Consider the following 27,413-nt stretch of genomic DNA (forward strand, 5'->3'; position numbering starts at 1 on the left):
TGAACAGTCCAATATGAGTCCCTGTCACAGGTAGTTGTTGAGGGAAGGGGTGGGTGAGACTGGTTTGCCGCACGCTCTTTCCGCTGCCTGCGCTTGATTTCTGCATGCTCTCGGCGATGAGACTCGAGGTGCTCAGCGCCCTCCCAGATGCACTTCCTCCATTTAGGCCGGTCTTTGGCCAGGGACTCCCAGGTGTCAGTGGGGATGTTGCACTTTTTCAGGGAGGCTTTGAGGGTGTCCCTGTAACGTTTCGTCTGCCCACCTTTGGCTTGTTTGCCATGAAGGAGTTTCGACTTGAGCGCTTACTTTGGGAGTCTCGTGTCTGGCATGCGAACGATGTGGCCTGCCCAGCGAAGCTGATCAAGTGTGGTCAGTACTTCAATGCTGGGGATGTTGGCCTGGTTGAGGACACTAATGTTGGTGCGCATGTCCTCCCAAAGGATTTGTAGGATCTTGCGGAGACATCGTTGGTGGTATTTCTCCAACGACTATGAAACCCTCTAATATATAGATGAGACGGTGCTACTGTTTCTGGGGGCACTAAGACCCACCTCACAAGCTGGGCCTCCAAGGGGCTACTGACAGCAAACTTAAATATAAGCATCTGGTGGCAGACATCGCTGCGAGCCAACAGTAATCTGGCTACTGCAGTCCTGAGCTATCAATCCCATGTGTACAAGGCCGAGTGCTCATCTGTATGGAGCTTCCCACAACATGGAGATTGGGCTCACACCCAGATACAGAAACATGTAAATGAGCAGACTAGGCCTATATTCTCTAGAGTTTAGAAGAATGAGAGGTGATCACATTGAAACATACAAAATTCTTACAGGGGCTTGACAGGGTAGATGCAGGGAGGATGTTTCCCCGGGCTGGGGAGTCAAGAACCAGGGGTCACAGTCTCAGAATGAGGGGTCGGACATTTAGGACTGAGATGAGGAGAAATTTCTTCACTCAGAGGGTGTGAATCTTTGGAATTCTCTACCCCAGAGGGTTGTGGAGGCTCAGTGGTTGAGCATAATCAAGACCGAGATTGATAGATTTTTGAATATTAAGGGAATCAAGGGATCTGGGGATAGTGCAGGAAAGTGGAGTTGAGATAGAAGTTTAGCCATGAGCTTATTAAATGGCGGAGCAGGCTCGAGGGGCCGAATGGCCTACTCCTGCTCCTAATTCTTATGTTCCTTGAGCAAGGCGCCATGCAGTTATTTCTTGTTTCATTGTTACTCCTGGTGTTTTGGATCAGGCCCACAAAGTAAACAAATTCTTGAGCCCCCACAGCCTCGCCGTACTGTGGGACATCTTCCACTGGAAGCAGTTCTGCTCACAAATGTGCCGAGAGTTAATGGTAGAGCACCCCAAACCCGCGACCTCTACCGCCTAGAAGGTCAAGGGCAGCAGGCGCATGGGAACACCACCACCTCCAAGTTCCCCTCCAAGTCACATGCCATCTTGACTTGGAAATACATCGGCGTTTCTTCATCGTCGCTGGGTCCTGGAACTCCCTCCCAAACAGCACTGTGGGAGAACTTTTATAGACTGCAGCAGAAGAGGGCAGTTCACCACCACCTTCTTGAGGGCAAGTAAGGATGGGCAATAAATGCTGGCATTGCCAGCGACGCCCACATCTTGTGAACAAATTTTTATTTAAGTGAGCCAGATGCATTCATTCAATCATGTTATTTTAAGCTTGCATTCGTGTCTAAGTGTCCTATAAAGAAGAAAATCATACTTGAAGCAGCTTGTCAGATGTTGAATTGCCTGTTATTGATTGTCAAGCTGTGTTGTACTATGTCCTTCCTTTACGTCTTTTCATTCCTCAGCATGTTGTCTTTAAAACAATATTCATTCTCGGGATGTGGGCGTCGCTGCCAAGGCCAGCACTTATTGCCCATCCCTAGTTGTTCCTCAGAAGGTGGTGGTGAGCCACCTTCTTGAACCGCTGCAGTCCGTGTGGTGAAGGTACTCCCACAGTGCTGTTAGTCACATTGGGGTAGATTTTGACAACGTGCGATCGTGTAAAATGGGTGATAGCACATCAGCAGCCTATTTTACATCTCTTCCCCATTTTTATTGTCAGCCGTGGCTCAGGGCGTAGCACTCTCTCTTCTGAGTCAGACGGTTGTGGGTTCAAGTCCCACTCCAGGGACTGGAGCACATAAATCTAGGCTGACACTCCAGTGCAGTGCTGAGGGAGCGCTGCACTGTTGGAGGTGCTGTCTTTCGGATGAGACGTTAAATCGAGGCCCCGTCTGCTCCCTCAGAGGGACGTAAAAGATCCCACGGCACTTTTGAAGAAGAGCAGGGGAGTTATCCCCGGTGCCCTGGCCAATATTTATCCCTCAATCTATATCACAAAACAGGTTATCTGGTCATTATCACATTGCTGTTTGTGGGAGCTGCCACGTTTCCTACATTACAACCGTGACTACACTCCAAAAGTACTTCTTTGGCTGTAAAGCACTTTGAGACATCCGGTGGTCGTGAGAGGCGCTATATAAATGCAAGTCTTTCTTTATTTCCATTGAATAATGCAGCACCTGGGTGGGATACAAAGAGGAAAACAGAACAATTTCTTAGTGGGTAAATACACTTCTGGTAGGCATGTTGCTGAGCCAGTCACAGAAAATCCCAGCTTTAAGTTGTAGACTGTACCTAGTTAGCAGATCTCTGCCAGCGCAGTAAACAGAGTACTTCATTTGGCCTTAGTTCCTTAGGCCACATGGAGAAAGTCAGCAGAGGTTTCAGTTGATGCCTGCAATCAGTGGTCCCTGCTGAAAAGTGCATGTGTGTTAGAGCAGGGTTGGGCATGTCGGGCGATCCCCCTCATATTTTACAGCCTGTATAGGCCCACACTTGAAGCTTGGCCACCTGGTTAAGGTGTCAGATGGCTGCCCTATCCCAGCGGCACTCTGCATCTTCAGGAAAGGACCAAAGACAATGTGCGGGAATAAAAGCTAAAGTTAGTCAATCTCAGACAATTGCACTGTGCAGAATGCAGAATGAAAGTTTTGACAGAGTAGACTGAGAGAAACTGTTCCCATTGGGAATAGAGTGGATCGGAAGGACCTATTTCCCGTAGCAGAGAGGTCAACAACAAGGGGGCATAGACTTAAAGTAGTTGGTGGCGGGTTTAAAGGGGATTTGAGGGAAACTGTTTTCACCCAGAGGGTAGCGGGGGTCTGGAACTCACTGCCTGAAAGGGTGGTAAAGGCAGAAACCCTCACCACATTTAAAAAGTACTTGGATGTACACTTGAAGTGCCGTAACCTGCAGGGCTACGGACCAAGAGCCAGAAAGTGAGATTAGGCTGGATAGTTTATTGTTGGCCGGCACGGACACGATGGGCCGAAATGGCCTCCTTCCGTGCTTAAACTTCTATGATTCTATGATTGGTGGAAAGGTCGAGCACCAGAGGAGACCAAATAATGTGATTGGCAGAAGATCCAATGGCGACATAAGGAAAAACATTTTTACGCAGCGAGTCATCATCATAGGCAGTTCCTCGAAATTGAGGAAGACTTGCTTCCACTCCAAAAGTGAGTTCTCAGGTGACGGAACAGTCCAATACGGGAATTACAGTCTCTGTCACAGGTGGGACAGACAGTGGTTGAAGGAAAGGGTGGGTGGGGAGTCTGGTTTGCCGCACGCTCCTTCCGCTGCCTGCGCTTGTTTTCTGCATGCTCTCGGCGACAAGACTCGAGGTGCTCAGCGCCCTCCCGGATGCTCTTCCTCCACTTAGGACGGTCTTTGGCCAGGGACTCCCAGGTGACTATGGGGATGTTGCACTTTATCAAGGAGGCTTTGAGCGTGTCCTTGAAACGTTTCCTCTGCCCACCTGGGGCTCACCTGCCCTGTAGGAGTTCTGAGTACAGCGCTTACTTTGGGTTTAAGCAGTGAGTGGAATGCACTACCTGAAAGGGTGGTGGGGGCAGACTTAATCACGGCTTTCAAAAGAGAATTGGATAAGTACCTGAAGGAAAGAAAATTGCAGGGCTACGTGGAAAGGGCGGGGGAGTGGGACTGAGGTGCTCTTGCAGAGAGCTGGCACGGGCTCGAGAGGCTGAATGGCCTCTTTCTGTGCTGTGACCATGCTATGAATCTATAGGTAAGTGCTTACTTCAATCCAGGAGTTTCGGTTTTGGGATTCAGCCAAAACTCTTCTCTTTGAATAGTGGTACTATATTTAGATTTGCGTTTGATTGGGCTTAAATCTAAATGATTGCTTTCTAAAAAAAAAACAATGCATTAGTGGGTAAATACATTACTGATAGGCATGATAGACCTCGTTTCATAGTATCTTCAGCTCCAATATATCACTAAATTCCCAAGTTTTTCTGGATCTGTTCATGATTATTACAAACAGAAAATGTGCGACCTCTACCACCTAGAAGGACAAGGGCAGCAGGCACATGGGAACACCATCACCTCCAAGTTCCCCTCCAAGTCACACATCGTCCTGACTTGGAAATATATCGCTGTTTCTTCATCATTGCTGGGTCAAAATCCTGGAACTCCCTCCCTAACAGCACTGTGGGAGTACCTTCATCATCATCATTAGCGTCAGCTGTGGCTCAGTGGGTAGCACACTTGCCTCTGAGTCAGAAGGTTGTGGGTTCAAGTCCCACTGCAGCACATAAAGCTCGCCTAACACTCCAGTGCAGTGCTGAGGGAGCACTTCACTGTCAGAGGTGCTGTCTGTCTTTTGGATGAGATGTTAAACTGAGGCCCCGTCTACTCTCCCTATTTTGAAGAAAAGCAAGGGAGTTATCCCCGATGTCCTGGACAATATATCCCTCAATTAACATTAACAAAAACAGGTTATCTGGTCATTATCACATTGCTGTTTTTGGGAGCTTGCTGTGTGTAAGTTGGCTGCCACGTTTCCCACATTACCGACCGTGACTACACCCCAAAAGTACTTCATTGGCTGCAAAGCGCTTTGAAATGTCCGGTGGTCATAAAAGGTGCCATATAAATGCAATTCTTTTTATCACACGGACTGCAGCAGTTCAAGAAGGCAGTTCACCACCATCTTCTCAAGGGAAATTAGGGATGGGCAATAAATACCGGCCTTGCCAGCAATGCCCACATTCTGTGAATGGATTTTTAAAAAACTGGTTTAACACTGCAATTGTCAACTACCAAGATCTTATTCTGGGACTGCTCAATGCTATGTATTTTATACTTGTGGGTGACACTAGCAAGGTTATAGTTATCACAACTGAATGGCTTGCTAGGTCATGCCAGGGGCATTAAGATTGAATTCCTTAAAGGGCGTTATGAACCAGTTTGTTTTCCCTGATTAACGTGGGACCTTACTTGTGAATTAATCTGCTCTTGGCCGACAAATGACCCGATTTATTGAATTCATTTTCACAACTTAGCATCGGTGGGATTTGAACTCCCGACCTCTGGGTTGTTTGTCTAGTATAATATGGATCAACGGGAGGTGAATGAAGTGGAGGCGCAGATCAGCCATGATCTAACTGAATGGTGTGAACATGTCCAATTGGCTGAATCGGCTGTTCATGTTTCTATAACCACTACACGTGTCCCATCGGTACGTGGAAAAAAAATTGTTTACATTTGTTCGGTGTAAAAATGAAGGAATTCTGTTGCGGTTTTCAGTACATTTACTGGAAGCTGTGCATGTTGATCCGCGGTTGACCCAGAGCTGACCTGGCTTTTGAGACCAAAAGAGAGTGTTGATGCAAATGACATTGGACAGATATGATGAATGGAATAGTGTGTTTCTGTACGTTTGTATTTCCAAAAGTGAAGCACTTCTGTCAGGGGAACGGAGCCTTCGGTGTGGTGTGCCAGATGCCAGATGTGTCATCGTGACTCAACATCTTTCAACTGCTGATTAAAGAGGTCACATTGAACAATCAATTTCCTCTCTGCCCCAGGACCTTTATTCTGAATGTTTTAAGTATCTGTCCAGTGCAATGGGGAGTCTCATTACTGAAAGCCAGCTTGATTTTATTTCTTTCTTTTACTAGTTCCTGGGATGTGGGCAAGGCCAGCATTTATTGCCCATCCCTAATTGCCCTTGAGAAGGGGGTGGTGAGCCTCCTTCTTGAACCTCTGCAGTCCGTGTGGTGAAGGTTCTCCCACAGTGCTGTTGGAATTTCCAGGATTTTGACCCAGCAACGATGAAGGAACAACGATATATTTCCAAGTCAGGATGGTGTGTGACTTGAAGGTGGTGGTGGTGTTTTATATAGCACCTTTAACGCAGTAAAACATCCCAAGGCGCTTTATAAGAGTGTTCAAAGACAAAATAATTCAACACTGAGTCACATAAGGAGAAATTAGGGCAGGTGACCAATAGCTTGGTCAAAGAGGTATATGTTTTGGACGAAGGGATTGAGTGTAATGTAGCCAAGTTTGCTGACGATACAAAGATGGGAGGAAAAGCAATGTGAGAGGAGGACACAAAAAATCTGCAATAGGACATATAGACAAAATTTAGCAGATGGAGTATAATGTTGGAAAGTGTGAGGTCATGCACTTTGGCAGAAAAAAATCAAAGAGCAAGTTATTATTTAAATGGAGAAAGATTGCAAAGTGCCGCAGTACAGCGGGACCTGGGGGTACTTGTGCATGAAACACAAAAGGATAGTATGCAGGTACAGCAAATGATCAGGAAGGCCAATGGTATCTTGGCCTTTATTGCAAAGGGGATGGAGTATAAAAGCAGGGAAGTCTTACTACAGCTATATAAGGTATTGGTGAGGCCACACCTGGAATACTGTGTGCAGTTTTGGTTTCCATATTTACTTGCTTTGGAAGCAGTTCAGAGAAATTTCACTAGGTTGATTCCGGGGATGAGGGGGTTGACATGAGGAAAGGTTGAGTAGGTTGGGCCTCTACTCATTGGAATTCGGAAGAATGAGAGGTGATCTTATCGAAACATAAAAGATTATCAGGGGGCATGGCAAGGTGGATGCAGAGAGGATGTTTTCACTGATGGGGGAGACTAGAACTAGAGGGCACAATCTTAGAAAAGGGACTGCTCATTTAAAACTGAGATGAGGAGAAATTTCTTCTTTCGGAGGGTTGTAAATCTGTGGAATTCGCTGCCTCAGAGAGCTGTGGAAGCTGGGACATTGAATAAATTTAAGACTGAAATAGACAGTTTAGGGGATAAGGGGTTATGGGGAGCGGGCGGGGAAGTGGAGCTGAGTCCATGATCTGATCAGCCATGATCTTATTGAATGGCGGAGCAAGCTTGAGGGGCTGTATGGCCTACTCCTGCTCCTATTTCTTATGTTCTTATGTTTTAAGGAGCATCTTAAAGGAGGAGCGAGAGGTAGAGAGGCGGAGAGGTTTAGGGAGGGAATTCCAGAGCTTGGGGCCCAGGCAACAGAAGGCACAGCCACCAATGGTTGAGCGATTATAATCAGGGAGCCTCAAGAGGGCAGATTTAGAAGAGCGCAGACATCTTGGGGGGGGGGGGGGGTTTGTGGGGCTGGAGGAGATTACAGAGATGGGGAAGGGTGAGGCCATGGAGGAATTTGAAAACAAGGATGAGAATTTTGAAATCGAACATTCACTAATATGAAAAAAACACAATTAAGAAGTTGTGTTTATAATAACATTTCCTATAGGCATTAGCAGCATTTTTTTCTCCCAAGTTCTGAAAACAATTCCAGATTTTTTTCTTTCTTCTGCCAGCTTTTAGATTCTTCTTTTCCTCTACCTAACTCTTCCCCCTCCCTCCCCCCCCCCCCCCCCCCCCAACACGCCATGCATGACTCCTCACAGTCCTTTGATCGTGGAATTCTACAATTGAACGTTGCTGTGACTGTGATAATCTTAATTCGGAAGAAAAATTACTTTTTCCCTCTTCTCAAATCAGCCTCCGCTCTATATCTTCACATGGGACCTGTGTGCTGAAGTCAAAATCTGTATCCCTGCATGTCACACGGTTAGTACACAATATATCTGCAACCATAAAATATACTTGCATAATTCTGGGGTTAAATACTCACTGAACAGTCAAACAGTATAACCGACCTCATTATTTAAGCAAGATAGTGAATGTGTGAAGGGAGAGTAGGTGGCCCAGCAAACTATGACGTGGAAAATCTTACTGTTGATGAAGTTATTGAGTGGAATGGGCCTACACCCTCTGGAGTTTAGAGAATGAGATGTGATCTCATTGAAACATAGAGATTCTGAGAGGGATTGACAGGGTAGATGCTGAGAGACTGATTGGAGAGTCTAGAATCAGGGGGCATAGTCTCAGGATAAGGGGGCGGCCATTTAAGACTGAGATGGGGAGAAATGTTTTCACTCAGAGAGTTATGAATCTTGGAATTCTCTACCCCAAAGGGATGTGGATGCTCAATTGTTGAGTATATTCAAGACTGGGATCAATTAGATTTCTGGATTCTAAACGAATCAAGGGATATAGGGATTGCACAGGAAAGTGTTGAGGTTGTAGATCAGCCATGATCCTATTGATCCATATGGCCTACTCCTGCTCCAATTTCTTATGTTCTTATCTTACCACCTTTGCATTGTTTCCAAAGTGACAGTATAACTCCTGAGCTGACATCGAACGAGAGCAGCATGGGACACTTGGAGCAGACTCTCTTGCACCACTTTGGCCTCGTACCCCATGGAGTAAAGCTTCATTATGGCGTCCAGCCTAACTGAAAAAGTCTAATGAACCTCCTGGACATTTTATAAGTTGATGAAGGGCTTAGTTAAGTAGAGCTTCAGCTTTTAGGAGCAACTGGGAAATTTTGAGGCGCAATTTTATTAATACAGCTTGGCACCAAAATAAGCACTTTAAATAAAAGAGCCCACCTGTGAGTAACTAGGTTTAAAATGACCAAAAATGACTCTGAAAAGCTATACTGAACCATTTAATAGTTTCAGACATTAGTAAGGTTCTTAGTAAGTTCAATATTTTTTGATATGAAAAACTTTTAAAACCGGGCCAACTAGGGCCTCAGAAAATGCAGGCACATTGAAGAGCCTTCTCGAACCAGTGCAATCGGAATCTCTCAATTTTCACCTGGGGGCAAGGCCAGTGTTGTGGGCGGGGCCTGATCTACCAAATTAAATCTTAAACCAGCGGAAAGCACAAAGGTAAGTGGTTTCGGGCCTAACTCACTCGCGTTTAATGTTTCCAAATCTTTTGTGCTGGTTCGGCCAATTCCCGCATTGCGCTGATATATTGCTAACGGAAACAAGCAGAAACTCGACCCCATTGTATTTGCAAAGTGTGGACACTGTTGCCTGGACTTTGAAAACATTTAAATCTTACCCGCTGGGACCGGAGCTTTAGTGAGGGCGGAACTCAAGCTAAAGAAGGCTGCAAATCAATACTGTAGCTATCTATTTGACATGGGTTTATTGTATAAACACAGTCCCAGTGTGTTTGCTTTCCAATGTATACCTGGAATTACATAGGATTACATAGGATATACGGCACAGAAACAGGCCATTCGGCCCAACCAGTCCATGCCGGCGTTTATGCTCCAGTCGAGCCTCCTCCTGTCTTTCCTCATCTAAATCTATCAGCATAACCCTCTATTCCCTTCTCCCTCATACGCTTGTCTAGCCTCCCCTTAAATGCATCGATACTATTCGCTTCAACCATTCCCTGTGGTAGTGAGTTCCACATTCTCACCACTCTCTGGGTAAAGAAGTTTCTTCTGAATTCCCTTTTGGATTTCTTAGTGGTTATCTTGTATTGATAGCCTCTAGTTATGCTCTTCCCCACAAGTGGAAACATTCTCTCTGTATCCACTCTTATCAAAATTTTAAAGACCTCTATTAGGTCACCTCTCAGCCTTTTTTTAAGAGAATAGAGACCCAGCCTGTTCATCCTTTCCTGATGTGTATACCCTCACATTTTTGGTGACAAATGATGATCTTTATTCATTCATGGGATGTGGGCATCGCTGGCAAGGCCGGCATTTATTGCCCATCCCTAATTTCCCCTGAGAAGGTGGTGGTGAGCTGCCTTCTTGAACTATTGCAGTCCGTGTGGTGAAGGTGCTCCCACAGTGCTGTTAGGGAGGGAGTTCCAGGATTTTGACCCAGCAATGATGAAGGAACGGCCGATATATTTCCAAGTCAGGGTGGTGTGTGGCTTGGAGGGGAATGTGGAGGTGGTGGTGCACCTGCTGCCCTTGTCCTTGTAGGTGGTTATTTTGCAATCATTACAAACGGATTATATTAATTACATTAAGTGGTTGCTAGGCAGCACAGAGTTTCAAATGAATATTTCTGGCTTAATTATGGAGCCACCGCCTTGTAAAACAATTTGTGAAATAGCACATTGCTCTGTTTCTGTTCTCATTTAAGAAACGCTGTGGGGTTTTGAGCTGTATTGAATAATCGTATCATCCTGCTACAGTACAGTTCATGTTAAACTGTGCCAGATCAGAATATATACTGGTAAATGAAAGTAATAACTATGTATTAAAAAAAATCTAATATTTTAGCTAGGCCTGTAGAGAAAATTCTATGGGCCCAAGTTTGCCCCCACGCTTAGAACGGCACAACTCCGTGAGCTGCGCCGACTTTTTAGAACAAAAATCGCGCCTAAAACTTACCTCGGTATTCTCCCCGCTGTTGGAACGTTGCAGGCAGCACAAGCTGTGGGGGGTGGAGCCAGGTCCCGCTGCTGAAAAACAGTGCCGGGACCTCTGCACATGTGCGCTAGAGTGTGCGCGCATGTGCAGTAGCTCCAGGCCGCCGAGGCTGCGTGCAAGAGGCCCGACCCTAGCCCTGGCCGAATGGGCTCACTGGGGCAGCGAAGATCGGACTCGGGCCTCCCTCCCCTTCATCCTTAGGTCCTGCTCCTGCTCCAGCTCTCCCCCCCCCCCCCCTTCCCCCTCCTCCTCTCCCCCCCCCCACCTTCTTCTCCTCCCCTCCCTCCTCTCCTCCCCTCCCTCCTTCTCTCCCCTCCCTCCCTCCTCTCCTCTCCCACCCCTCCTCTCCTCCCCCCCACCTTCTTCTCCTCCCCTCCCTCCTCTCCTCCCCTCCCTCCTTCTCTCCCCTCCCTCCCTCCTCTCCTCTCCCACCCCTCCTCTCCTCCCCCTCCTCACCTCCCTCTCTCCCTCCTCTCCTCTCCTCTTCCCCCCTCCTCTCCTCGCTCCTCCCCTCCCTCCTTCTCCCCCCTCCCTCCCTCCTCTCCTCCCTCCCTCCTCTCCTCCCTCCCTCCTCTCCTCCCTCCCTCCCTCCTCTCCTCTCCCCCTCCCTCCTTCTCCCCCCACCCTCCCTCCTCTCCTCCCACCCTCCCTCCTCTCCTCCCACCCTCCCTCCTCTCCTCCCACCCTCCCTCCTCTCCTCCCACCCTCCTCTCATCCCTCCTCTCCTCTCCTCTCCCCCCTCCCTCCTTCTCCCCCTCCCTCCTTCCCCCTCTCCTTCCTTCCTCTCCTCCCCCTCCCTCCTCTCCTCCCCCTCCTCTCCTTCCCTCTCCCCCCCTCCACTCCTTCCCTCTCCCCCCCTCCACTCCTTCCCTCCCTTCTCTCCTCTCCCTCCTCTCCCATCCCTCCTCTTCCTCCCCCTCCTCTTCCTTCCCCCCCTCTTCCTCCCCCCCCCCCCCTCGCTGTCAGAAACACAGAGAAACACTGACACAGACAAAGAGAGAGAGACACTGGGGTGGGGGGTGGGTGGGGGGGAGGCTGTCCCAGCACGCTGTTGGAGGGCTCCCGGTGTTGTAGTCGGTGAGTAGAAACGTAATTTTTTATTTATTTATTTCTTATTTTTTATTTTTAAATTTTTTTTGGTTAATTTATTGATTTATTTATCATTTATTATTAATGATGGCTCTTTATTTGTAAAAGTGACGAGTTTCATATTTGTAAACTTCCCTCCCCGCCCCCCCCCCACAATCTCTCGTTCCCTGCGCCTGATTTCTAAGTGTAGGCAAGGTTTTCCTGAGCGTACAAAAATCTACACTTACTCCATTCTAAGTTAGTTTGGAGTAAGTTTTCGCTGCCTAAACTTGAAAAACAGGCGTAAGTGGCTGGACACGCCCCCTTTTGGAAAAAAAAATCTTGTTCTAAAATAGAACTATTCTAACTGAATGGAACTGGAGCCAACTAAATGCCGAGAATTGTAATTTCTAAGGTGCTCCATTCTAAACTAGTTACTCCAAAAAAATAGGAGTAACTCGGGCCGAAACTTGAGCCCCATATCTAGTGATTCATTACAGAGGAGGGAAAGTCTAAGGGGGGAGTCGTTTTCAGTCAAAGTGCTGCCCATTTTGAGGCATTCGATTCCGGAGAAACTATGCCACATACAGCTGGTAGTTAATAAAATGGAGTATAGATGAAGTGCAGAATTTAAGAAATGTTTAGGAAGATCTGTAGGACTTCCTGAGTACTCGAGCAGAGTTTCTTTATTTAATCTTTTAAGAATGTTGGTCCCTGCGAAAGAAAGACTTGCATTTATATAGCGCCTTTCACGACCACCGGACGTCTCAAGCGCTTTACAGACAATGAAGCACTTTTGCAATGTAGTCACTGTTGTAATGTAGGAAACGCGGCAGCCAATTTGCGCACAGCAAGCTCCCACAAACAGCAATGTGATAAAGACCATATGATCTGTTTTTTGTTATGTTGATTGAGGGATAAATATTGGCCAGGACACCGGGGATGACTCCCCTGCTCTTCTTCAAAATAGTGCCATGGGATCTTTTACGTCAACCTGAGAAAGCAGACAGGGGCCTGGGTTTAACGTCTCATCCGAAAGACGGCACCTCCGACAGTGCAGCACTCCCTCAGCACTGCACTAGAGTTATTCACGGAGAACACTATTCATATTCTTCATATTCTTCATATTATTCATATAGAAGAGCAGGGGGAGTTATCACTGGTATCCTGGGGACAATATTTATCCCTCAACTAACATCCACTAAAACCGATTATTCGCTCATTATCACGTTACTGTGTGTGGGAGCTTGCTGTGCGCAAATTGGCGTTTCCCATATTCCAACAGTGACTACACCTCAAAACATACTTCATTGGCTGTAAAGCGCTTTGAGACGTCCGGTGGGTGTGAAAGGTGCTATATAAATGCAAGTCTTTCTTCTTTCTGTCACTACTCCGGCCTCAACTGGAGTTTAAAAAAAAAAAATGCATTCCTGTGATGTGGGCATCGCTGGGAAGGCTGGCATTTATTTCCCATCCCTAATTGCCCCTCGAGAAGGTGGTGGTGAGCCGCCTTCTTGAACCGCTGCAGTCCGTGTGGTGAAGGTGCTCCCACAGCGCTGTTAGGGAGGGAGTTCCAGGATTGTGACCCAGTGACGATGAAGGAACGACCGATATATTTCCAAGTCAGGAAGGTGTGTGACTCGGAGGGGAACCTGGAGGTGATGGTGTTCCCACGCGCCTGCTGCCCTTGTCCTTCTAGGTGGTAGAGGTCGCGGGTTTGGGAGTTGCCGCCGAACAAGCCTTGGCGAGTTGCTTTTGGCTGACTGAGCTTGTCATCATTCTTGGTCTCTTTTCTTCCTGTCGAATTTTGACCCTAATCAGCAGTGCTTACTGTTTAATGGGTGAAGAGATGGTAGAGGAACTGAATTCCAGAGCAAGAGTTTGATATTCTTGGCTGTTGTTTATCGATTGTCTATAAAGCGGACTTCAACTTCAACTTGGATCTCGCTTCAGCCAAGCACAGGGCCATGGAGTCAAACCGCTGAGGAAGGACCAGCGTGCAAGGAATCGGGGTCGGGGCTATAAATAGAGCTGGAGCACCAGACCCTGGAACATTGTGGCGAAGGTGCGGCGAATGGGGCCCAGGGGCAGCACGGGCCAGCCCACACTGCGATATGTGTGTGTGCACTAGGTCCGTGCAGCAGAGTAGGTCTCCAGTTGTCTTGGTTAACCCTTGCCACTGGACCAAGACCTAGCTCTGTCAAGCCCGTGTGGTGGCTGGTGCACAACGGCCACCACACGTTAAAAAAATCCACGCACAGGCATCTTCTACCCCCTCAATTGGAGTTCAGGACTAGAACATCAGATCCTTCATTGAAAGATCTGTGAACTCTTGTGGAAACAAGTCATCCTCGTTCAAGGAACCACCTATGATGATATGCTCAAGTCCCTGGAGTGGGACTTTGAACTCACAACCTTCATGACTCAGAGACAAGTATGCTACCCACTGAGCCACAGCTGACACGGTGCTCTCAAGCCTTACGACGTTTGCCAGCTGGGAGCTAAACTCTGCAAGTCGGTGAAAACGCAATTGCAGCCAAGCGGTATAAATTGGCTGTAGCTGGATGCTAATTGATTCTGTAGCTAGCGGTCTCAGACTTGTATCTGGTGTAACATTACACATTCGTACAAGCGGCTCTGTCGGAAATTCAAACTAAATTGAAAAACACACCCGGCGGTACGTTGTCATGTGACTTCATATATTAAGATCTGTTCAGCTTCCTGAAAAGATTTTGGCCCTGAAATTCCGATGTCCCGGGTCCGTAAGAAGTCCGTACGGACCCTGGAAGGCATGGGAAAAGCCGGTTTCCAGCGCACAATGTGCATGCGCTGAAAACCGGCTTTTCCGATCTGTCAAGTTTTTGGTCTTGACAGATGGCCGTATCTCGGGAGCGAGGACAATTGTAGCGTAAGATTTCCGATATTTACGAATATCTTGCCCTGCAAATGTCCTTTAAAATCCTGTGTCTGAAAAAGTAGGTGTATAGCATTCTTTTACAGGCGCAAATGGTTCAAAATACACAAACATTTAAAAATAAAGTTATAAAAGCACTTCTTATGTTTAAAAACCCTCGCCACTATGGTGTTTATTTTAAGTATTAATAAAAAAAAATTTTTTAAAGTGGGAGAACTTTTTTTTTCTTTAATTTAAATGCATGTTAATTGTGTACTTGTTTGTGGGGGGGTTTCTCATTCATAGCAATAGGAGTTACTTACGTCAAAAAATTCAGTTGCAGGGCTCCTGAGGCGCAAATATCGCCTGGGGGTTAAATTTAGTGCCGGGCCCAGCAAAATTCATTTCCAGCAGGGTGTGCATTGGAAGATCCTGTGTTAAAGAACCAGCTTCGTAGCGCCCGAAGAGAGGCCTCGCTGCAACAAAAAAAAAATCAGAACAAAATTCACAAAAATCATTCCCCTATACAATACTCACCCCCAAATAAAGTTAAACCACAACGAAAAAATTCCAAAAAGCAGTCACGTTTACCTGATGCCATCATGCCTTCCCTTCGCGCCCCCCCGGGACAGCTCTGCACGCCTGGCTTTCTCCAGCGAGGTCACCGCGGGTCGCTAAGGGTGGCGTTCAAAGCAAAGTTTGCTTCAGGTTGCTCCCGGGGGTGGGTAGGGGGGGTGGGGGGGGGGAGTTGATCACCCAGCGCCACGCTTCCGGGCGATACTCCTCAGCGCCGCCAGTAACTGCAAATGAAGTTTCCGAGCTGCGCTACTGTTGACACTCGCTGGCGCTAATCCTTTAGCGCCCCTCGTGGGGCCGCTAGCCAACCGAATTTTTGGTCCGATGTATTACAATTGCTGTTTTTCTTTAAATGACTGTAATCTCATAGTGCACAGCTGTATGAACAAACGGAATTCATGGTTGACTTTCTGTTGTTGCAGATTTATTGGCGAAGAATCAGTTGCCGCTGGTGAAAAATGCATTCTGACCGATGATCCCACCTGGATAATAGACCCCATCGATGGAACATGTAACTTTGTACACGGGTATAATCTTCGCTTCCACCTCATCGAAACGGTCTCCTTACATATAAAACTGGATTGTGCATCCATGTTTATATCAAATAATGTATAAGGAATAGAATGTCATTATATAATGACCATAATTCCACTGTTCCAGCGCACTCCTGGCTGGCCTCCCACGTTCTGCCCTCCGTAAACTTGAGGTCATCCAAACCTCTGCTGCCTGCCTCCTAACTCGCACAAAGACCCAGCACCCACCACCCCTGTGCTTTCTGACCTACATTGGCTCCCGGTTAAGTAACGCCTCCTTATCTCAGCCTTAAAAGCCCTTATGCTGAGACTATGCCCCCTAGTTCTAGACTCTCCAGCCAGGGGAAAACAACCTCTCAGCATCTACCCTGTCAGTCCCTCTTCAGAATCTTATATGTTTTAGTGAGATCACCTCTCATTCTTCTCAACTCCAGAGAGTATAGGCCCAATCCGTCCTCATAGAACAACCCTCTCATCCCAGGGGTCAATCTAGTGAACCTAGAATTTGTGCTCTAGTCCCTGGAGTGGGTTTTGAACCCACAACCTTCTTACATCAGAGATGAGGATGCTACCCACTGAGCCACGGCTGACGTAGTATGAAAAGGGCAAGGGGATTAAATTCTCTGTATTTAACAACTATGAGTCAAAATTGGACATTTTAAAGCTGCATGTTCTTGCAATGTTGTCACTGGATGTTTACAAAAGGCATCTTCCATTTTCTATTGAGGTGAATTTCATGACCCAAGTATCAGTTAGCATTTTTTATATGAAATGCAACATTGCTATATAAAACTGAATTATACACTGAACTCTCTTTTTCAGAGCACCGGTGGTGGCAGTTTCTATTGGGCTTTCTGTCAACAAAGAGGTAAAGGAATATTGAGCGATAAATTGGACTTACTGCATGTCAATTTCATCAGTTTCCTTCTCCTCCCTAATTTCCTCCTCCCCTTAAGAAGTTAACTCCTTCCTGAGTTACAGCTCCATCGTCACGGCCTCCCCTCCTGTACCCGCCCCGGATAGCTATTCTTCATGTGGGAGAATGGACGGTGAGTGTCGCCAGGCCATTTGACCATGGGAGGCATCACAGCCCATCCTGCTCAGCCTTTAACGCAGTCATTGGATAGCAATTGAGGAGCAGGCTGTTTCGCCCTCCAGGCCAGAGGCACTGAGGCTAATTGGAGCAACCACCTTCCCATCTCGGCTGAAGCCAGCGAAGAAAGCAGAGACAGAAGGTCAAAGCTGGAACTTTCAGGGGTGTGTGGTGGAGTGAGATTTTGGCGAAGCATGCAATTGTTTTTCTTATTTAAGAGAGTTGGAGCTTAGAAAGTTAGAGCTGAGGAACTGATCTACAGAGATACTCTTTATAACCTTGAAAACAAAACATTATTTGCCACGCATCCGTAGTGTGTACAAGATGCATTGCAGCAACTTGCCAAAGCTTCTTAGGTAGCACCTAGCAAACCCACAACCTTTACCACCTAGAAGGACAAGGGCAGCAGACACATGGGAACACCATCATCTGCAAGTTCCCCTCCAAGTTACACTCCATCCTGACTTGGAATTATATCACCATTAAAAGATATGGCGGAAGTTATAGCAGATGCATTCGTTATAATCTACCAAAATTCTCTGGACTCTGGGGAGGTACCAGCGGATTGGAAAGCAGCTAATGTAACGCCTCTGTTTTAAAAAGGGGGCAGACAAAAGGCAGGTAACTATAGGCCGGTTAGTTTAACATCTGTAGTGGGGAAAATGCTTGAAACTATCATTAAGGAAGAAATAGCGGGACATCTGGATAGGAATAGTGCAATCAAGCAGACGCAGCATGGATTCATGAAGGGGAAATCATGTTTAACTAATTTAGTGGAATTCTTTGAGGATATAACGAGCATGGTGGATAGAGGTGTACCGATGGATGTGGTGTATTTAGATTTCTAAAAGGCATTCGATAAGGTGCCACACAAAAGGTTACTGCAGAAGATAGAGGTACGCGGAGTCAGAGGAAATGTATTAGCATGGATAGAGAATTGGCTGGCTAACAGAAAGCAGAGAGTCGGGATAAATGGGTCCTTTTCGGGTTGGAAATCGGTGGTTAGTGGTGTGCCACAGGGATCGGTGCTGGGACCACAACTGTTTACAATATACATAGATGACCTGGAAGAGGGGACAGAGTGTAGTGTAACAAAATTTGCAGATGACACAAAGATTAGTGGGAAAGCAGGTTGTGTAGAGGACACAGAGAGGCTGCAAAGAGATTTAGTTAGGTTAAGCGAATGGGCTAAGGTTTGGCAGATGGAATACAATGTCGGAAAGTGTGAGGTCATCCACCTTGGGGAAAAAAAACAGTAAAAGGGGATATTATTTGAATGGGGAGAAATTACAACATGCTGCGGTGCAGAGGGACCTGGGGGTCCTTGTGCATGAATCCCAAAAAGTTAGTTTGCAGGTGCAGCAGATAATCAGGAAGGCGAATGGAATGTTGGCCTTCATTGCAAGAGGGATGGAGTACAAAAGCAGGGAGGTCCTGCTGCAACTGTATAGGGTATTGGTAAGGCCGCACCTGGAGTACTGCGTGCAGTTTTGGTCACCTTACTTAAGGAAGGATATACTGGCTTTGGAGGGGGTACAGAGACGATTCACTCGGCTGATTCCGGAGATGAGGGGGTTACCTTATGATGATAGATTGAGTAGACTGGGTCTTTACTCGTTGGAGTTCAGAAGGATGAGGGGCGATCTTATAGAAACATTTAAAATAATGAAAGGGATAGACAAGATAGAGGCAGAGAGGTTGTTTCCACTGGTCGGGGAGACTAGAACTAGGGGGCACAGCTTCAAAATACGGGGGAGCCAATTTAAAACCGAGTTGAGAAGGAATTTCTTCTCCCAGAGGGTTGTGAATCTGTGGAATTCTCTGCCCAAGGAAGCAGTTGAGGCTAGCTCATTGAATGTATTCAAGTCACAGATAGGTAGATTTTTAACCAATAGGGGAATTAAGGGTTATGGGGAGCGGGCGGGTAAGTGGAGCTGAGTCCACGGCCAGATCAGCCATGATCTTATTGAATGGCGAAGCAGGCTCAAGGGGCTAGATGGCCTACTCCTGTTCCTAATTCTTATGTTCTTATGTTCTTATGAGCTGGCTGTTGTGGATGCTAAGCTTATGGTGTGTGTGACTTGAAGAATGTGGGTCATCCTGAACAAATCGAGATTGAGTACGTTTGCATGAAGTGCTGACCAGTTGACTCCCTTGAATTGCCAGGGTGAGGAGTAACTAACTACACAATGCATCACGCATAATTAGCGAGAAAAGGTCTTTCATGAATTTGTGACCATCGAGATCAAGGGCAACAGTGCAGCAAAGAAGAAAAGAAAGACTTGCATTTATATAGCGCCTTTCACGACCACCAAATGTCTCAAAAGCGCTTTACAGCCAATGAAGTACTTTTGAAGTGCAGGCACTGTTGTAATGTAGGAAACACAGCAGCCAATTTGTGCACAGCAAGCTCCCACAAACAGCAATGTGATAATGACCAGATGATCTGTTTTTGTTATGTTGATTGAGGGATAAATATTGGCCAGGACACCGGGATACCTCTCCTGCTCTTCTTTGAAATAATGCCATGGGATCTTTTACATTGACCTGAAACTTATCGCTACGGCTCAAGTTGTAATTGTGGGGCATTTTGAACTTGATGCAGACGGAGACTTGCAACAACATCTTGCATTTATATAGCGCCTTTAACGTAGTAAATCATCCCAATGTGCATCACAGAGAATTAAATTTGAAACCGAGCCAGAGAAGAAGACATTCAGACAGGTGAACAAAAGCTTGGTCAAAGAGGTAGGTTTTAGACATAGAAACATAGAAAATAGGTGCAGGAGTAGGCAATTCGGCCCTTCGAGCCTGCACCACCATTCAATTAGTTCATGGCTGAACATGCAACTTCAGTACCCCATTCCTGCTTTCTCACCATACCCCTTTATCCCCCTAGTAGTAAGGACTATATCTAACTCCTTTTTGAATATATTTAGTGAATTGGCCACAACAACTTTCTGTGGTAGAGAATTCCACAGGTTCACCACTCTCTGGGTGAAGAAGTTTCTCCTCATCTCGGTCCTAAATGGCTTACCCCTTATCCTTAGACTGTGACCCCTGGTTCTGGACTTCCCCAACACTGGGAACATTCTTCCTGCACCTAACCTGTCTAAACCCGTCAGAATTTTAAACATTTCTATGAGATCCCCTCTCATTCTTCTGAACTCCAGTGAATACAAGCCCAGTTGATCCAGTCTTTCTTGATATGTCAGTCCCGCCATCCCGGGAATCAGTCTGGTGAACCTTCGCTGCACTCCCTCAACAGCAAGAATGTCCTTCCTCAGGTTAGGAGACCAAAACTGTACACAATACTCCAGGTGTGGCCTCAACAAGGCCCTGTACAACTGTAGTAACACCTCCCTGCCCCTGTACTCAAATCCCCTCGCTATGAAGGCCATCATGCTATTTGCTTTCTTAACCGCCTTCTGAACCTGCATGCCAACCTTCAATGACTGATGTACCATGACACCCAGGTCTTGTTTTAAGGAGGAGAGAGGGATAGAGAGGCGGGGAGGTTTAGGAAGGGAGTTCCAGAGCTTGGGGCTCAGACAGCTGAAGACATGGCCGCCAATGGTGGGGTGATGGGAAGTCGGGGGTGTGCAAGTGGCCGGAATTGGAGCAACACAGAGTTCTCAGAGGGTAGTAGGACTGGAGCAGTTTACAGAGGTAAGGAGGGGTGAGGCCACGGAGAGATTTGAACACAGGGATGAGAATTTTAAATTTGAGTCGATCAACAAACACCTCAAAACAGATTGTCTGGTCATTAACACATTGCTGTTTGTGGGTGCTTGCTGTGTGCAAATTGGCTGCCGCGTTGCCCACATTATAACAGTGACTACAGTTTGAAAAGTATTTCATTGGCTGTAAAGCGCTTTGGGATGTGAAAGGCACTATATAAACGCAAGTCTTTCTTTCTTTGACAAGAGTCAGTCCTAAAAGGTTGGATTGAGAAATATATACTTGTTCCTCGATAAATAGCGATGCTGAGAGTTCAAGAATGGCATTTGAGTTAAAACATCTGCCTCATGTTTCTCTTACCCCCACGCAGATTTATGAATTTATTTTCTACATCACTATGTTGCTTTGTGGTCCATACATAACGCTGAATGACCCCCGGGTGCTGATGACATTATTTTTTTCCCCATTTTGTTTCCCACTAGCTTGAACTTGGTGTAATTTATAGCTGTGTTGAAAGGAAGTTATATACTGGCAGGAAAGGTCATGGAGCATTTTGTAATGGCCAGAAACTTCAGGCGTCTAAACAAACAGGTTTGTTAACTTTCTCTTCTCATGTTTTCAAATGTAAATGTGAAATGGCCATTTAAGTAGAGTTGGAATTCGCGGCACAATTAACAAGTAATTGAATTATTGACAGTGGATAATTACTGGTCACTCTCTCCCCCCTGTATTATTTTTCACCACCTCATTCGCGTGAATTATTCCAAGTGAGGTAGGATAGGAAATGGCATCTTGTGCACCTCACATGGTAAAACGACCCTGGGCACTTTACAGGGGCGGGCAGAGAAAGATTGTCAAAGGTGGAATTTAAAAAGAAAAAAAAAATTCTGTGGAGACTTTTGGAAGGAGCGAAGTAGAAAGGAGAAGTTTCTTTTTGGAGTGAGTTCTAAATGGCCAACAAGCTCCACCCCTTATTTCTGATTGGTCCACTTGGAGGATAAGCCACACCCTGAAGTTTCACAGCAATGTGTCACTGGATCCATCCATCCCAAGGTCTCACTGACTTTGCAAATTGTAACTCGATCCATTTTGACTTCCTGAAGCGACAGAGGCAGAACTCCCCAGAAGGCAGCAAGGGTCAACCAAAGTGCCTTACCCCAGTCCAAGTACTTCCCTCCCCAAGCGCAAGTGCATCCTCCCCCTCCCCCCCCCCCCCCCCCACCATAGGTGGGGCAGGCATTGTGTACGGATTGTTAACCAGTTTAATGGTTATGAAGTGAATAGTGACAGTGTCGTGACTTCTGGATATCATCCACTCCAACGATGTCCCTTGTAGGGGGGTTGGAAGAACGTGATCCGTCTTCCCTGCGTTCCCTCTCTCCCCTCCGATTTCCCCCCTCTTCCCCCCCCCCCCGTATCTCACTCTTCCCCCACCCACAGCCTTTCTCTCTCACTCTTCCCCCCCCCCCCCCCCCAACCAGCCTCTCTCTCTCCCTCCAACCAGGCCCAGCAGGGAGCTCAGGGCCCAGCAGAGATCTCGGGCTCCATCGGGGAGCTCGCGGCTCGGGGAGCTCCAGAAACAGGGGAATTATCTCCAGGCTCGGGGCTGCTTGGTCGGGGGACCGGCGGGGAACTCGCGGCTCATGGGAGGCTCGGGGCCCAGTCAGCCGGAGGAGCAGCAGCCCGCTGCCATTGAGCCCCGACCGGCCGGGGGTGGGGGGGTGGGGGGTAGGGAAGTAAGTCGGAGCCTCAGGTCCTACTTCTGGCACCACGGGGATGGAATGATTCAGCCGGGAGGGGGTGGAGCTTAAAATGTGCAAGGTGGGGGGTGGGGGGGGGGGGGGCGGGACTGGTCAGACACCTGTCTGTCTAAAAAAAAGTGCAGTACAAACAGTTAGTCCCATACTCTGACGAACAGGAAGATAGTGAGCATGCAAAAACGGGAGTGAAGAGTGAGCAAGATTTTGTATAACAACAACAACTTGCATTTATGCAGCTCCTTTAACGTAGCAAAACGTCTCTTGGCACTTCACAGGACCGTTATCAAACAAAATTTTATGTACGGAGATATTAAGACAGCTGACCAAAAACATGGCCAAAGTGGTAGGTTTTAAAGGAGGAGACAGAGGTAGAGAGTCGGAGATGTTTAGGGAGGGAATTCCAGAGCTTGGGGCCTCGGCAGCTAAGGTACGACCACCAATGGTGTAGCGATTATAATAGGGGCTGCTCCAGAGGCCAGAATAGGAGGAGCACGGGGACCTTGGAGGGATGTAGGGCTGAAGGAGGTTACAGAGATAGGGAGTAACCAGTTTTGGACTCCCCACAAGGGGAAACATCTTCTCTACGTCTGCACTATTGAACGGCATCATAATTGTAAAGACCTTTATCAGGTCACCTCTCTCTTTTCTCTGTTGTAGGTGTTAGACAAGACCTGTGGCTGCAGTCCCTCCTTCTCTGCCTCCACTGTAGGTTTTGCTTACCTTGCTCGCTGTCAATCAGACACTCTTCCTCCTGTAACCTGTATCTCTCTATATGGTGTGACTATATTCGGGAATAAACTATACAGATTATCTGGAGTGTTGTGTCCAATTCTGGGCACCGCACTTTAGGAGGGATGTGAAGGCCTGAGAGAGGGTGCAGAAATGATTTAGGTTCCAGGGATGAGGGACTTCAGTTACCTGGATAGACTGGAGAAGCTGGGGTTGTTCTCCTTGGAGCAGAGAAGATTGAGAGGAGATTTGATAGAGGTGTTCAAAATCATGAGGGGTCTAGAAAGTGGAGATGGGGAGAAACTGTTCCCATTGGCGGAAGGGTCGAGAACCAGAGGACACAGATTTAAGGTGATTGGCAGAAGAGCCAAGGGCGACATGAGGAAATACTTTTTTACGCAGCGAGTGGTTAGGATGGTGGAGGCAGATTCAATCATGGCTTTCAAAAGGGAGTTCAAAAGGAAACAAATTTGCAGGGCTACGGGGAAAGGGCAGGGGGAGTGGGACTAGATGAAATGCTCTTGCAGAGAGCCGACACAGGCTCGACGGGCCGAATGGTCTCCTTCTGTGCTGTAACCATTCTATGATTAACTGTGTTTTTATATAGGATTAGAATGCTGATGGGGTTAGATGAAATGGTGGGAAGAGGCACATGTAAGCATGGACCTGTTGGGCCGCCATAACCCTGCAGGTTACGGCACTTCAGGTGCACATCCAAGTACTTTTTAAATGTGGTGAGGGTTCCTTCCTCTACCAGCCTTTCAGGCAGTGAGTTCCAGACCCCCACCACCCTCTGCGTGAAGAAAGTTTTCCTCAAATCCCCTATAAACCTTCTACCAATTACTTTAAGTTTATGCCCCCTGGTTGTTGACCCCTCTGCTAAGGGAAATAGGCCCTTTCTATCCACTATATCTAGGCCCCTCATAATTTTATACACCTCAATGAGGTCTCCTCTGTTCCAATCAAAACAAACCCAACCTATCTAATCTGTCCTCATAGCTTAAATTCTCCAGTCCCGGCAACATCCTCGTAAATCTCCTCTGTACCCTCTCCAGTGCAATCAGGTCCTTCCTGTAATGCGTTGATCAGAACTGCACGCAGTACTCTAGCTGTGGCCTAACCAGTGTTTTATACAGTTCAAGCATAACCCCCCCCCCCACTTTTGTATTCTATGCCTCACCTAATAAAGGCAAGCATTCCATATGCCTTCTTAATAACCTTATCTACCTGGCCTGCTACTTTCAGGGATTTGTGGACATGCACTCCAAAGTCCCTTTGTGCATCTACACTTCTCAGTATCCTACCATTTAATGTGTTAGCCCTCCTAAAATGCATTACCTTACACTTCTTTGGATTAAATCCTATTTGCCACTGTTCTGCCCACCTGACCAATAGATTGATATCCTCCTGCATTCCGCAGCTTTCTTCTTCATTATCAACCACACAGCCGATTTTAGTATCTTCTGCAAACTTCTTAATCATACCCCCTATATTCAAGTCTAGATCATTGATGTATATCACAAAAAGCAAGGGACCCAGTACTGAGTCCTGCGGTACCCCACTAGAAATATCCTTCCAGTCGCAAAAACACGCATCAATCATTGCCCTTTGCTTCCTGCCTCCGAGCCAATTTTAGATCCAACTTGCCACTTTGCCCTGGATTCCATGGGCTTTTACTTTTGTGACCAGTCTTGCCATGTGGGACCTTATCAAAAGCTTTGCTAAAATCCATAGACACTACATCGTACACACTGCCCTCATCGACCCTCCTGGTTACCTCCTCGAAAAATTCAATCAAGTTAGTCAGACACGACCTTCCCTTAACAAATTTGTGCTGACTGTCCTTGATTAATCTGTGTCTTTCTAAGTGAAGATTTATCCTGTCCTTCACGATTTTTTCCAATAATTTTCCCACCACTGAGGTTAGACTGACTGACCCGTAATTATCTTAAACAAAGGTACCACGTTAGCAGTCCTCCAGTCCTCGGGCACCACACCTGAAGCCAGAGAGGACTGGAAAACGATCGTCAAAGCCTCTGCTATTTCCTCTTTTGTTTCATTTAGCAGCCTGGGATACATTTCATCTGGGCCTGGGGACATCCACTTTCAAAGCTGCTACACCCCTTAATACCTCCTCTCTCATTATGTTTATTTCATCTAATATTTCACACTTCTTCTCCTCGATAGCAGTGTCTGCATCGCCCCTCTCTTTTGTGAAAACAGACGCAAAGTATTCATTAAGAACCATACCCACATCTTCCGCCTCCACACACACATTATCCTCGTGGTCTCGAATAGGCCCTACCCTTTCTTTAATTATCCTCTTGCTCTTAATATATTTATAAAACATCTTTGGGTTTTCCTTGATTTTACTTGCCAAGAATTTTTCATGCTCTCTCTTTGCTAATATCCTTTTTAATTTCACCGCTGGACTTTTTCTACTCCTCTACAGTTTCTGCCGTATTTAGCCCTCGGTGTCTGTCATAAGCCTCCCTTTTTTTCTTTATCCTACCCTGTATGTGCCTCGACATCCAGGGGGCTCTAGATTTGTTAGTCCCTCCCTTCTTCTTTAAGGACACATATTTGGCCTGAACTCTACGGATCTCCCCCTTGAATGCCCCCCATTGCTCTGACACTGATTTACCCTCAAGTAGCTGTTTCCAGTCCACTATGGCCAAATCACATCTCAGCTTATCAAAGTTCCCCAATTTAGAACTTTTATTCCTGGTCTATCCCTGTTCTTCTCCATAACGACCTTAAGTCTGACTGAATTATGGTCACCTAAATGCTCTCCTATCCCTTCCACCTGCCCAGCTTCATTCCCTAAAACTAAGTCCAGAACCGCTCCCTCCCATGTAGGGCATGCTATATACTGGCTAAAAAAGTTCTCCTGAATGCATTTTATGAATTCCGCACCCTCTATACCCTTCACATTAATTTTGTCCCAGTTAATATTACATCCAGGAATTTAGGTACCAGCCTCCACCTGTTTGATCCTAATCCAGATCAGTCAAATCAGAACTGAGAAATAAACCCATGTTGTTCCTCCTGCTGATGGGCTTTAAGTGACTATTGAGTTTATTCTTTCACAACAGTTTTAAAATTCCCTAGTTGAATAGTTGAAATCCCCTATTACTGTTCTTTCGTTTTTGTACTTCTCAGAAATGTGCCTATGTAGGCACATGTGGTCTTCCATCTCCCTCTCACTGTTTGGGGGTCTTTAGTACACTCCCAGCAGTGTGATCGCCCCTTTTTTTTCAGTTCAACCCATATGGCCTCGTTTGATGATCCCTCTAACACATCATCCCTCCTTACCGTGCTGTAAATACTATGTCAGATGTTAATGTGTACGCCTTAATTTAAAAAAAAATATTCATCCAAATGAGGGATATGCATGCTGGTCAGAGAATATTGCTTCACGTTTTGCACTCCCAAGTTCAGATATAACCCATGTTAGATTCTTGGTGAAATGATAATCTGAGAGAGAGGAGATTTTCATCCCATCGCCCTGGGCTGCATTTAAACTCAGCTGCAGAAATGAGAAGGACAGTGTTTAAATTCACTGTGGTCCCCAGGCTCCAATGGTTCCCTGTCTCCGCCTAATGTTTAGACAGTATGTCTCACTGTCCTGAGGCTAGCCGGTATGTGCTCGCAGTGTGGAGAGGGCACCACTGTGCCTTGGAGCTCATTTCTGGCAACGTTCCTTCTGGCAAGGGTCAATGTTAGTTCGCTGAACAATTTGATGTTTTCTCTTCTAGATATCTCAAAGGCCCTGATATTAACTGAACTTGGCTCAATTCGTGAACCTGTGGCAGTAAAGATGCTATTTAATAACATGGAGAGGTTGCTTAAGGTGCAGGCACATGGGTAAGAATGATTAAATGATGCAGATATTAACTAAGAACATAAGAAATAAGAGCTGGAGTAGACTATTCAGCCCTTCAAGCCTGCTCCACCATTCAATAAGATCATGGCTGATCTTCTACCTCAGCTCCACCTTCCCGCACTATCCCCATATCCCTTAATTCCCTTCGTTCCCCAAAATTTATCGACCTCTGTCTTGAATATACTCAACGACTGAAGATCCACAGCTCTCTGGGGTAGATGATTTGAAAGATTCACAACCCATTGAGTGAACAAACTTTCTCCTCCTCTCAGTCCTAAATGGCCGACCCTTTATTTTGAGACTGTGCCCCAGTGTTCTAGCTTCCCCAGCAAGAGGAAACATCCTCCTTGTAGCTACCCTGTCAAGCCCCTTAGGAATTTTACATGTTTCAATGAGATCACCTCTCATTTTTCTAAACTCTAGGGACTATAGGCCTACTCTACGCAATCTCTCCTCATAGGGCAATCCCCTCATCCCAGGAATCAGCCTAGTGAACCTCCGTTGCACTCCCTCTAAGGCAAGTATGGCTTTCCTTAGGTAAGGAGACCAGAACTGTACACAGTACACCAGGT

The 27,413-nt window shown here is 46.6% G+C and overlaps 1 protein-coding gene across 1 annotated transcript in view; it reads left to right on the top strand.

Annotated features, from left to right (window-relative positions):
- Positions 1-27,413, top strand: part of LOC139277603 (inositol monophosphatase 2-like) — a 45,556-nt gene that overhangs the window by 12,755 nt on the left and 5,388 nt on the right. Inside the window, exons 3-6 of the mRNA XM_070896293.1 lie at positions 15,582-15,686; positions 16,515-16,560; positions 20,949-21,057; positions 26,714-26,822. Of these exons, the coding sequence (XP_070752394.1) occupies positions 15,582-15,686; positions 16,515-16,560; positions 20,949-21,057; positions 26,714-26,822 (369 nt within the window). The remainder of the gene's footprint in view (positions 1-15,581; positions 15,687-16,514; positions 16,561-20,948; positions 21,058-26,713; positions 26,823-27,413) is intronic.

The sequence above is a fragment of the Pristiophorus japonicus genome, chromosome 1 (assembly GCF_044704955.1).
Source record: "Pristiophorus japonicus isolate sPriJap1 chromosome 1, sPriJap1.hap1, whole genome shotgun sequence".
Classification (NCBI taxonomy): domain Eukaryota; kingdom Metazoa; phylum Chordata; class Chondrichthyes; family Pristiophoridae; genus Pristiophorus; species Pristiophorus japonicus.